The sequence below is a fragment of the Emys orbicularis genome, chromosome 8 (assembly GCF_028017835.1).
Source record: "Emys orbicularis isolate rEmyOrb1 chromosome 8, rEmyOrb1.hap1, whole genome shotgun sequence".
NCBI classification, from domain to species: domain Eukaryota; kingdom Metazoa; phylum Chordata; order Testudines; family Emydidae; genus Emys; species Emys orbicularis.
Window position 1 is genome coordinate 68,527,423 of NC_088690.1, and position 12,102 is coordinate 68,539,524.

The 12,102-nt window shown below is 44.4% G+C and overlaps 1 protein-coding gene across 1 annotated transcript in view; it reads left to right on the forward strand.

Moving 5' to 3' along the window:
- The first annotated feature begins 2,210 nt into the window (after positions 1–2,210).
- MTA1 (metastasis associated 1) overlaps positions 2,211–12,102 on the forward strand; it is a 160,401-nt gene continuing 150,509 nt past the window's right edge. Inside the window, exon 1 of the mRNA XM_065409048.1 lies at positions 2,211–2,247. Within this exon, the coding sequence (XP_065265120.1) occupies positions 2,220–2,247 (28 nt within the window). The 5' untranslated portion in view covers positions 2,211–2,219. The remainder of the gene's footprint in view (positions 2,248–12,102) is intronic.

Consider the following 12,102-nt stretch of genomic DNA (forward strand, 5'->3'; position numbering starts at 1 on the left):
AGATTCCACTGCTGTAGTCTGGAGCCCAACAGCTCTGCCTTACTCTTGGGTAGTTCCAAATCCCTGACAAGGTCATTCAGTTCACCTTGTGTTATGAGGTGTGGTTCAGAGGAGGAGGATGGGAGAAAATGTGGGTCCTGTGACATTGATGGTTCAGGACCAGAAGTTTCATCCTCTTCCTCTTCCTCATCTGACTCAAGTGAGAATGATTCTGGTGCATCAGGAACCGGCAGTCCTTCTCCGTGGGGTACTGGCGTATAGCTGATGGGATGTTTGGATAATGCACAGTCCACTTTTTCTTCTTTGACACACCTTTCCCAACTGGAGGCACCATGCAGAAGTAACAATTGCTGGTATGACCTGTTGGCTCTCTCCAAATCATTGGCACTGCAAAAGGCATAGATTTCCTTTTCCTGTTCAACCACTGGCGAAGATTTGTTGCACAAGTGTTGCAGCATATGTGTGGGGCCCACCTCTTGTCCTGATCTCCAATTTGGCAGCCAAAATAAAGGTGATAGGCTTTCTTAACCATAGTGGTTCTACTGCGCTTTTGTGATGCAAAAGTCACTTCACCACAAACATAGCAGAAGTTATCTGCACTGTTCACACAAGTACGAGGCATCTCTGCTCACTTTGGCTAAACAGAAATGTGTCCCTTTGCAAAATCAAACACTGACAAATAAGAGAGCACGACACTGTATGACTTCTTGAGCTGATATAGGGCAATTTGTTTAGCAGAGTGATGTAAGCTTCGTTATGATTGCATCATCCATGACTTCTAGGAATAACATGATGCAAGTCATATCATGTATGACGCAATACCAGCTTCAGATTGCATCATTCATCGTTTTGCCTAAAAAGCAAGTACTGTCCAAACCCAGTCATAGATTTATTCATAGATCCAGTCAAAGATGTATTTTAGTCATTTCTGGTTTAAATTGAGATCCCTTCCCTTTATAACTCACTTATCCTCCGCCATTCCCAAGTCAAGGGTCGTATATACTGACCCAATAGCATATCTTGAAAACTAGAGCCAATCAACAATTTTAAGCATCATTTTCGTTCTCAGTGACCCAGAATTAGTAAAGTTTGACTACATTTATTTCAGAAGCATTTTGGCTGTAGAGCAGTGTAATCTAATAATAGGCTAGGATCAGCTGTGGACCCAGTAGGCCCCTAAAGCAGCAATATATTTTGGCAAAGGTCAGTCATACTCCTTCAATTGATGGTTCAGCCCAAGCCTCCATACATACATCTTAATGCTTTCCTTTTTGTTCCATCTCATCTGGATTGTGTGTAGTCAGTTCTCCTTCAGCCAGAGCTCTATCTTGGTCAGGGATTGGGAAAATAATGATGTTGTATAGTACAACTACATAGACAAAAGACTTAGTGCTTAGTATCACCACCATATTGTTGCTACTGCAACCCTTGCCCTCTTCAGGGATCTGCTGGGTGCCTCTCCTCATTTCCAACTCTGTGCTCCCTCACTCAGGGGTTCCCTTTCCCCAGCTGCCCAGAATTGCTGCCTCCCTCAGGAGGAAAGTCCCCACACAGCGGCAGGGACTTGTTCTTGCTTTAACTCTGAACCCTACTCACTATCTGCTGCAGGGTGTGGAGGTGTGATTTGACAGACAGCAGTGGATGGTAGCTGGTGCCCTTTGAGTGGATGAGTAGACCTAACGCTGCCACTATGGCCTCTCCTCCTTTGCCCCATTCTCCTGCCTCCCTTTCCCAGCCCTTCCTACCCCATCCCCCACATTGCCTCCTTTCCCATCCCCCAATTCCCTCTGATATCCCACTCTGCCCCCCACCCGCTCACAGCCCCCCTGCTGCCCCTTCCCCTCCACTCCCTTTCCCGCCTCTGGCTCCCACATACTCCCACTTTGCTCCTACCTTCTGCCCCCGCCCTCCCAATTCTGCCCACTATCTCCCGCAGCTCTAATCTTCCCCCCACTCCTCACATTGCCCCCCTCCCCTCTCGGCTCTAATCTGCCCCCCTCCCCACAGCTCTAACCGGCCCCCTGCCCGCACAGTCCCCCCGGCTCTGATCTGCCCCTTCCTCGCACCGCCTTAGTCCAGCCGCCCGCTCCCCGGTCGGCGCGGCCCCTTTAATTCCCTCGCTCCCCTCCCCCTCCCGGCCGCTCCAGCCTCCATTTTCCAGCGGATCCGGCACCTGGAGGCAGCGGCGGCGGGAGCGGCCCAGACCCCCCAGCCCGGGCATGGCTGCCAACATGTACCGGGTCGGAGGTAAGCCCCCCCTCCCCGGGGGCCCGAGTCTTCCCCCCCGCCGGCCGCTCCTCCCCGTGGGCTAGCGGCGCGTCACGGCCCCCCCCCCCACCCCGCCGGGAGCAGGGGCAGCCCGGGCAGGGGGCCGGCGGGGACAGGGTTGCGGGGGGGGCAGAGTTGGGGGCTGGCAGGGGACGGGTGCGGTGGGGCCAGGAGGCTGTAGGGGTGGGAGTAGAATAAGGGGTGGATGTTGGGCGGGGCTGGGTGGGTTTGGGGGTTGTAGGGCTGGGGGCAGAGTTGGGGGCTGGCAGGGGATGGGTGCTGTGGGGCCGGGGGGATTGTAGGGGTGGGAGTAGAATGTGGGATGGGGCTGGGGTGGGGGCAGAGTTGGGGCTAGAAATGGGGGGGTGGAGTTGGGGGGCTGGCAGAGGATGGGTGCTCTGGGGCCAGGGATTGTAGGGGTGGGGGTAGAATTTGGGGCTGGGGTTAAGGGGACTGTGGGGGCTGGATATGTTTGGTGATTGTAGGATGGAGGCTGGCATGGGATGGGCGCTCTGGGGTGGGAAGGGGGTTGTAGGGATGACGTGGGGAGGGTTAGTGTGTGTGGAGTTGGGGGAGGGGGTGTGTGGGTGGGGTTTGGGGCTCTGGTGCTGGTAGAGGATGAGTGTCATGGGGCTGAGAGGGTATTAGGGCTGGGGAGTTGGAAGGGGAAGGTTGACGGGGTGTGTGTGGGATGAGGGCTTGGGAGGGGGTGGGGTTGGATGGGTGCAGTGCTGGGGGTTGTGGAACTAGGGAGATGTATGGGGGCAGAGTTGGGGGTGGGGGAGTGTGGAGCAGAGTTGTGGGCTGAGAGTTGGGGATGGGCTTTCAGAGTAGGGTTGTGGGTTGATAGGTATGTGGGGGGTGCAGAGTTGGGGGATGTAGGAGTGAAGAGGTGCTAGTGTGGCTTTGCGTGGGCTGAGGTGGAGGACCAGGAGAGGCTTTCTCAGTAGTTCGTACAGTGTGGGTGGGGTGCTATGGGTGCATGGAGTATGGATGTTTGTGGAAATAGTTCTGCTGGTTTCTGTCTTCTCTCTCCCCACCATTGTTTTATGGTGGCGTTTGCTTGACTCCTACCTCTTCCCTTCTAGGCATCCTGCTCAGAGTCCCACACTTCTGTCTGACTGTCCCATGTTTAACTCATGTGAGGAGAAAGAAGAGGATACAGGAGTATGGGGTTGAATTATAGGGAATTTAAACTTTGAAAGGGTGGCCTGGTGTGGATGGTTTCCTGGATGACAGCTGTGCTGTGGAGCTTTCTTATTCCTGGGAGTGAGGTGGGGAGGAATAGTGCAAGGGGGTTCTGTTCTGAATCAGCCCCCTGCATCTAAGAATGCCCCATTTCCTTTGGCATCCAGAGACCATTATGGTGCTATCAATTCCAGGAAAAATGGATTAATGAAGAAGATATGGCAGGAATGACAGGCAAAGCAGAGAGTGGCAGGAGACCAAGTCCTAGTCCTGGCTTCCAATTATTGTCCTTTTTGCTAATCTCTCTCCACTCACCTTGGCCTAGCTCAGGGGTCGGCAACCTTTCAGAAGTGGGGTGCTGAGTCTTCATTTATTCACTCTAATTTAAGGTTCCGCGTGCCAGTAATACATTTTAACGTTTTTAGAAGGTCTCTTTCTATAAGTCTATAATATATATATTAATATATTACATTAATATATGGAGATATACCTATCTCATAGAGCTGGAAGGGACCTAGAAAGGCCATTGAGTCCAGCCCCCTGCCTTCACTAGCAGGACCAAGTACTGATTTTGCCCCAGATCCCTAGGTGGCCCCCTCAAGGATTGAACTCACACTCTTGGGTTTAGCAGGCCAATGCTCAAACCACTGAGCTATCCCTCCCCCCATAACTAAACTATTGTTGTATGTAAAGAAAATAAGGTTTTTAAAATGTTTAAGAAGTTTCATTTAAAATTAAAGTAAAATGCAGAGCCCCCCGGACCGGTGGCCAGGACCTGGGCAGTGTGAGTGCCACTGAAAATCAGCTCGCATGCCGCCTTCGGCACGTGTGCGGCCGGTTGCCTACCCCTGGCCTCGCTTTTATATTCCCTTGCTTTTGTCTCCTCATTAGGTGCCTCTTACTTTGTCACATCTACCCACGCCTCTGATTGTATTTGGCTTGGTGAGGAGATATGATGTGGCTCCCATCTGTCCTAACTTTGCCTCTTTGGCTTCAGAGAATGCTGAGCATAACTGCTATGGATTGGGTTTATTGAGGGCAGGATTCTGAAGGAGATAAATTGTAGGGGTTTGTGTCTCTTGGTTCCTGTTGTGATTTATAAAACTGATTATTTCACAGGGATTGACCATTTGTTTGGCATTTAATTCAGTCTCACAGGTCTTGCTGGAATCTCATCTCTGGAGCATTGAATGCCAGGAACCCTGTTCTGTGGGTCATATTGTTTAGGGAAAGGCTATTAGACAAAGTTATCACTCTCCATTATTTTACATATGGATGTGGCCTTGACTTGACACACATTACAAGCCCTATGTAGATGATCCAGCAGTCTCTAGATGACTATTACTATTAGAAGACATTAGTTCAGTCTGAGCTAATGAAAGAGGTTGTGTTGGTTGTATCACCTTGAAAGGAGAGAGCCAATTTTGAAATGGGAGGTTATGTGTGCACATCTCGAAAGGGCCATCTTCAATACGTTTCTGGTTCCCTGATGAATACTTGTTTTTGGTCATCCAAGCGTATTGTCAGGAGTTACTTTAGCATCCATCGACATTACTCCTGGGGGAATTCTGCGCCACTGCGTGCATGCAGAATTCATGTGCCACACAGAATTTTTTCCCCTGCAGAAAATACATTCTGCCGGAAAGGTGCTGGAGTTGCGTCTTTCACTCACCGGGAATTGCTGTGGCACCAGAACAGAGCGGCCGCTCTTGGGTGGGAGCAGCCCCAGCTCAGATAGGGAAGCGAAAGAGGCTACCTTTCTCACAGTGCCTAGCCCATGGGGCCAGGTCAGCAGGAACAGGATATGGGGTGGACGGATGTACAGTGTGGGGCACATGGGGCTTCTGGGGGGATCACAGATGGGGGGGGGAATAGATGGGTGCGGGCTGAATGGGAGTGGGGGTGCAGGGCCACATGGGGAGTACATGGGTGGAGGAGGGTGGCTGAGTGGGGGTGCAAGGACAGATGGGGGTGAGCGAGTGCAGGGACACATGGGACAAGTGTACCTGACTGAATGAGAGGCTAGGGGTCAGCCAGGGTCTGCATGGTGGAGGCTCCCTAACAATTCCTACTCACCTCCCAAAAAAACCCTGTTCCATACTTCTCCAACCCACACCCAACACCCTCCCAAGTTCACACCCAGGCTCCTTCCCAGTAATGACTTCCCTCTCCCTCAGCTCCTCCATTACCCCTGACTCATCCGAGCCTTTGCGCTGCTTCTGAAGGGTTCAGTAAATAAATTTCTGTATTGTAGTTTAAATGAATTATTACTCAGAGTTGTGTATTAATATGCCTAGTAAGGAATCTGTTTGTCAAAAAACATTTCCTGAATCTTTTTCGTTGTCTGTATTGTTACAGACATAGTTGCTGACAGGCATTTTGAAATAAATTACCAAAATAATTGAAACTTGCATGATTATATTATTTTGACAAATAAAATATGCAGAATTTTAAAATATTGTGTGCAGAATTTTTAATTTTTTGGTGCAGAATTCCCCCATGTGTAGGGAATGATGACCCTGGCATATTGACTCAAGATCCAATGGCTGCCATAATCATAATGGGTGTGTACTAGATAGTCTTTGTCTCAATAGACATAGGTAGCAATACTTTCTAAACTTATTTTGATGTTGGGATTGGCAGAAGTCATAGTGAAGATTTCTTTATTATGGTCTTGTCATAAACTTGTGCAAACTGTTGTCAGGGCTCACCTTTGCTGCAGTAGATGTGTGGAACCTATTTTATTTCTGTCCTGGGAAACTAACAGCATTTTCTAATATAGACTACAATGCACCTAGTGGACCTCTCTGTCTTTGTAGGACACTTTAGCTATCTTTTACCCTCTAATGTTGACACAGTAGTTTCTAAATATCATCTTCCTTAAAACCATCCTCGCAGTCACCAGGGTGTATAGATGACCTGCAGCAGATGAAATGTAAAGTAAAGCTGCCAGAGCATCAGGAGCAGACATTAAGCACTGAGTTTGACTGATCATCCTTAAAGAACTGTTAGAAATCATGTGCCTTGAATATAATAGAAGTGAAGAAGAAAAGCTTTACCATAGCATCTATGAAAGCCCAAACAACCTGAAATCTTCTGGGTAGTAGACAGCATGGTGAATGTGGTCTGCTTTTGTTTGGAAGCAGTCAAATGTTTGACAAGATTTATTAGGTTTACAGTGACTGGCTGCCTGTATAATGGCAGATCCTTCTGGATTTCCTGTTTCTGCAAATGTAGTTGGACAAATGTGACACCTAAAGATAGTGGGGAGCTTTGGGCTGTGACCTACAGCTTGGATTTATGTCCCTGCTGGCTAGTGAAGTCATGAGGTGGATAAGTTTTATGTTCACTGTTATCTGAGTGCTAACTCTTTCACTCAGGAGGACAATGTATCAGAACAGTTATGTGCATGTTCAAGAAGCCACCTCTTGATACTGACAGTCCTGCTAACGATAGTCCTGTCTATAACATCTTCTTGGAGAAACTTAATGGAAAGGTTCTTGCCTTATCTGGAGTTTTAAGAGTTACCCTTTGATTTAGGTGTTAGGCCTGGATATAGAATAGAGCAGAGCTAGTTTTGTGAGTCTATCATACTGTCTTACAAAAGAAAAAAAGCCACATATCAGTCTTTACAATAAAAATATTGTTAATGCATCACTAGGGACCAGGAGTTGACTTTTTTTTTGTTTTCCCCTATGTGATATACCTCCTGTAAAATCTGTGGAACTCTCCAGGATTTTCTTCTTATGGCCCCTATCATTATAGTGTCTGATCGCCTTTCCCATATTAGTGAATTTATCCTCATGACACCTTAGTGATATAGGCAAGTAATATCCACTCTCTTTCAGATGGGGGAACTGAGACACACAGATTAAGGAAGTTTGTGCCAGAGCTAAGGATTGAATGCAGATCTTGGGAGTCCCAGTCCAATACCTTATTCTGTCACACATTCTATTTAGTGTGTATGTGAAGTTGATAGAGGAGATGGTGAGAGTGCAGTGTTATCAATATAAAGCAACAGATGGTCCTGTGGCACCTTTAAGACTAACAGAAGTATTGGGAGCATAAGCTTTCGTGGGTAAGAACCTCACTTCTTCAGATGCAAGAACTTCTTCAGATGCTGCTTCTTCTTCTTGCATCTGAAGAAGTGAGGTTCTTACCCACGAAAGCTTATGCTCCCAATACTTCTGTTAGTCTTAAAGGTGCCACAGGACCCTCTGTTGCTTTTTACAGATTCAGACTAACACGGCTACCCCTCTGATACACTGATATAACACTCAGCTCTGTATCATATCTCTTTCCTCAGACCCAAGTGGTGTGGTGTCTGCTTTCCCAGCATTTAGCTGAAGTTGAGTCTTGGTTGAAGCTGAACTGAGGTAGAGCAGAGGAAATGTTGGGTTGAAGGAGTGAAATAATCAGCAGAGATGGTGAGAGTGAGGTCTGCTTCCTGGACTGTGAGGGTAGGCTTGCCATTTGCCAACAAGCTTTGCAGTTTAGTGGTCCTATTCAATTCATGGCTGCTTCTGGATTATCAGGGCTCAGCCGTAGCTAAGTGTGGGGTTTTTCATCATCTCCTTGCAACTTTTTCTTTATGTGGAGCTTTCCACAGTGTTCTAGGATTTTGTCCTCTCCAGTCTGGACTACTGCAATGTGCTTTAGTTTTAGGCCACACCTGAAGACTTCTAGAAACTTCTGCTGGTTCCAGATATGTTGCCATCTTAGTTAGCGGTGTTTTTTGGATTGGCCATATTAGTACAATTGTGTCAGTATGCTCCAGAGACTTTAAATATCTTCCTGTATACAACTCAAAATATTAATTTTTTGAGCCCTTTATGGTTTGGTCCTGATTACTCTGTCCTGTTACACTATCATGAGAGTTGAGATCAGCTAGGAAGCAATTTACTGATAGCTCCAGATTTGTGTATGAATGGAGCTGGGTGCAGAGCATTCAAGGTGGGGCATTTTAAATCTAGACTTCACTTTTTTTGTTCTACAGAGCCTGAGTTACTGGCCTTCAAAATATGTTGCAAAACCTCTTGATTCAAGCTTTTTGTGTGTGTGTTTGGGGGGGGGGGGGGTGTAAGGTAGCTAGGGTTTTTGTTTTTGTTTTTTGTTTTTTCATGGCGTAGGTGACACGTCTAAAAAGTTTTCTGGAACTGACATTGCAAATATTATAACTTGTTCATCTGCCTGGAGGGTGTCACAAATAGGGTTTATGCAGGTACAGCCATCCTCAGAAGGGGACACCATCAATTTAGTCACTTATTTCTGAAAATGTTGGACCTATTACTGATGATGGTATCACATAAGATTATTATAAGTTATCTAACCTCTTTCAGTTTTCTTTCACCAGTTTGATTAGTTGTGTACACTTGGCAGCACTTGGAGTCCAGTCAATTCCATTAGCAGTAAGAACATAAAAATGGCCATATTGGGTCAGACCAGTGGATATCTAGCTAGTGCCAGATGCCTCAGAGGGAATTAACAGGGCAGAGCAATGTTTTGAGTGATCTATCCCCTGTTGCCAGTCTCTGCTTCTGGCAGTCAGAGGTTTAGGTACTCCTAGAATATGGGGTTGCATCCCTGATCATCTTGGCTAATAGCCATTGATGAACCTATCCTCTATGAAACGCTCTAATTCTTTTTCAAACACCGCTATAGTTTTGGCGTTCACAACGTCCCCTGGCAATGAGTTCCACAGATTGACTGTGTGTTGTGTGAAGAAGTACTTCCGTATGTTTGTTTTAAATTAATTTCAGGTGACCCTCTGGGTTTTGTTTAATGTTAAGGAGTAAATAATAGTTCCCTATTGACTTTCTCCATACCATTCATGATTTTTATAGACCTCTATCAAATCCCTCCTAAGTCACCTCTTTTCTAAGATGAACAGTCCCAGTCTTTTAAATCTCTCCTCCTATAGAAGCTGTTCCATATGCCTAATCATTTTTGTTGCCCTTTTCTATATGTTTTCCAGTTCTAATGTGTCTTTTTTTTTGAGATGGGGCAACCAGAACTTCAAGCAATATTTGTGGCTGTACCATCAACTTATATAGTGGCATTGATATTTCATCTTAATAGCTATCCCTTTCCTAATGGCTCATAACATTTTGTTAGCTTTTTTGACTGCTGCTGCACATTGAGCAGATGTTTTCAGAGAACTATCCACAATGATTTCAAGATCTTTCTTGAGTGGTAACAGTTAATTTAGACCACATCATTTTGTATGTATAATCTGAATTATGTTTTCCAATGTGCTTTACTTTGCATTTATCAACATGGAATTTCATCTGCCATCTGGTTGCCCAGGCACCTAGTTTTATAAGATCCCTTTGAAACTCTGTGCAGTCAGCTTTGGACTCTACTAAATTATTCAAGATAGTTTTGTCTGCAAACTTTGCCACCTTACTGTTTACCTCTTTTTCCAGTTCATTTATGGATATGTTGAACAGCACTAGTCCCAGTACAGAACCTCGGGGGAATCTGTTATATTTCTCTCCATAGTGAAAACTGACAATTTTTTACCCCTTTGTTTCCTGTCTTTTAACCAAATACTGGTCCATGAGAGGACCTTCCCTCTTATCCCATTACAGCTTACTTTTCTTAAGAGCCATTGGTGAGGGACTTTTTCAAAGACTTTCTGAAAGTCCAAGTACACTGGATCAGCCTTCTTCACATGTTTGTTGACATCCTCAAAGAATTCTAATAGCGTGAGGTGTGATTTCTGTGTACTAAAGCTTTGTTGACTCTTCCCCAACATATTGTGTTCATTTATGTATCTGATAATTCTGTTCTTAGTTTCAACCAATTTTTTTGATACTGAAGTTAGGCTTATTGGACTGTAATTGCCAGGATTGCCTCTGGATCCTTTTTAAAAAAATTGGTGTTATGTTAGCTATCCTCCAGGTATCAGGTACTAAGGCTGATTTGAGTGATAGGTCCCATACCACAGCTGGTAGTTCTGTGGTTTCATATTTGAGTTCCTTCAGAACTCTTGGGTGAATACCATCTTGTACTGGTTACTTATTACTGTTTGTTTAGTCAGTTTGTTCCAAAAACCTCCTCAACTGACACCTTAATGTGGGACAGTTCCTTAGATTTGTCACCTAAAAAGAATTATTCAGGTGGGAAGCTCCTTCAGATCCTCTGCAGTGAAGACCAGTGCAAATAATTTGTTTAGCTTTTCTGCAATGGCCTTGTCTTCCTTGAGTGCTCCTTTTAGCATCTTGGTCTTTCATAGTTTCACAGCTTGTAAGCCTGTTTTGTATATCGAAAAGGGTGAGAGAAAAACACTTAATTACCCTGGGTTTACAAATTTTATTATAGTACCTGATAAAACTTCTAAGGCTTTGTCTACACTAGCACTTTTGTTGGTCAAACTTATGTAGGTCAGGGGTGTGGGGGAAAAAAACACACTCTGACCGACATAAGTTTCCCCGACAAAAGCGCTGGTGTAGACAGCACTACGTCAGGAGAGGTTCTCCTGTTGACATAGCTAATGATGCTCATTGGTTGTTTTTTTTTTTAAATTATGCTGGTAGGAGAGCAGCTGTGCCGCTGTAAGGTCCGTAGTGTAGATGTAGCCTAAGTCTCTCCTATTTTTTAAATTGACTAGATATTAAGTTGAGCATCCCCCTTTGTAAGGTTGCCTAAGCATTTTCATTCTAATTGGTCCTTTTCAGTTTTGTACATTTGTCATTCTTTTTTCAGCCAGAAATGTTCCATTTGTGTCCTCTTACAAAGTGGGGTGTGTGTGTAAGAGTGTAATTTCAAAACAGATTTTAAGATGACAAAAGTAGAGTAAAATACATTTACAATTATTAATCAAAAGTAAAATAAAGCATATTTTAAACACTTCAGTAGTTTAGGGTAGAAACTTGAAATTTGGTATTGTGTATTCCTGGGCTGGACTTCAGCCTTTTTTTTTTTTTTTGTAAACTAGTGTAGTGTCTGCTTTTATTTGCAGAGATATAATAATCTTTTGACAATAATATGATTGTGATGTCATAAAGTTAAAATTAGTTAACCAAAGTGTCAAATGGGGGAGGGGGTTTGATACATTGGATTCTCACCATCTTATTCCTCTAACTTACAAACTTGATTCTTAAAAAATTCAGTCTTTTCTGTTTTTCTAGTGAAGTTTTAATAAGAGTCTTGAGTATCATGAGGTCTTGTAGTACTAAGACTCCATTACTTTACAAAATTAACTACAGTAGATCTTGAATACCATGAAGTATTTTTGAAACATCATTGCTTTTTAAAATTTTTTTGTTTTCTTACTAATTTTTTAATCCATAATTGGACTGTCCATCATTATAGTAGAACCTCCTTAATTCTTATTAATGATCAAACAATTAGGAAAATTGCATGAGAAGTTTCTTTTACTGAAAAAAGCATTTCAGTATTAAAGTCTCTTTTTAAAGTAATTTTGGTTACTCTAATTAAAGTTTCATACTTTAAAATCATGCTTAGATGAGTGATTTCCATTAGTAGATAGCAAGTTTCTCTTGCTGGAAGTAGAAACAAAGCTTTTTCACAAATATCCAGTAGTTGTGATAGAAGCTAATGATAAATGGCAGGATGCTATTGATTGGTGTTGAGAATTAAAATCTGAGCACATGTAAGCCTTGAATATTTCTAATAAGCCTT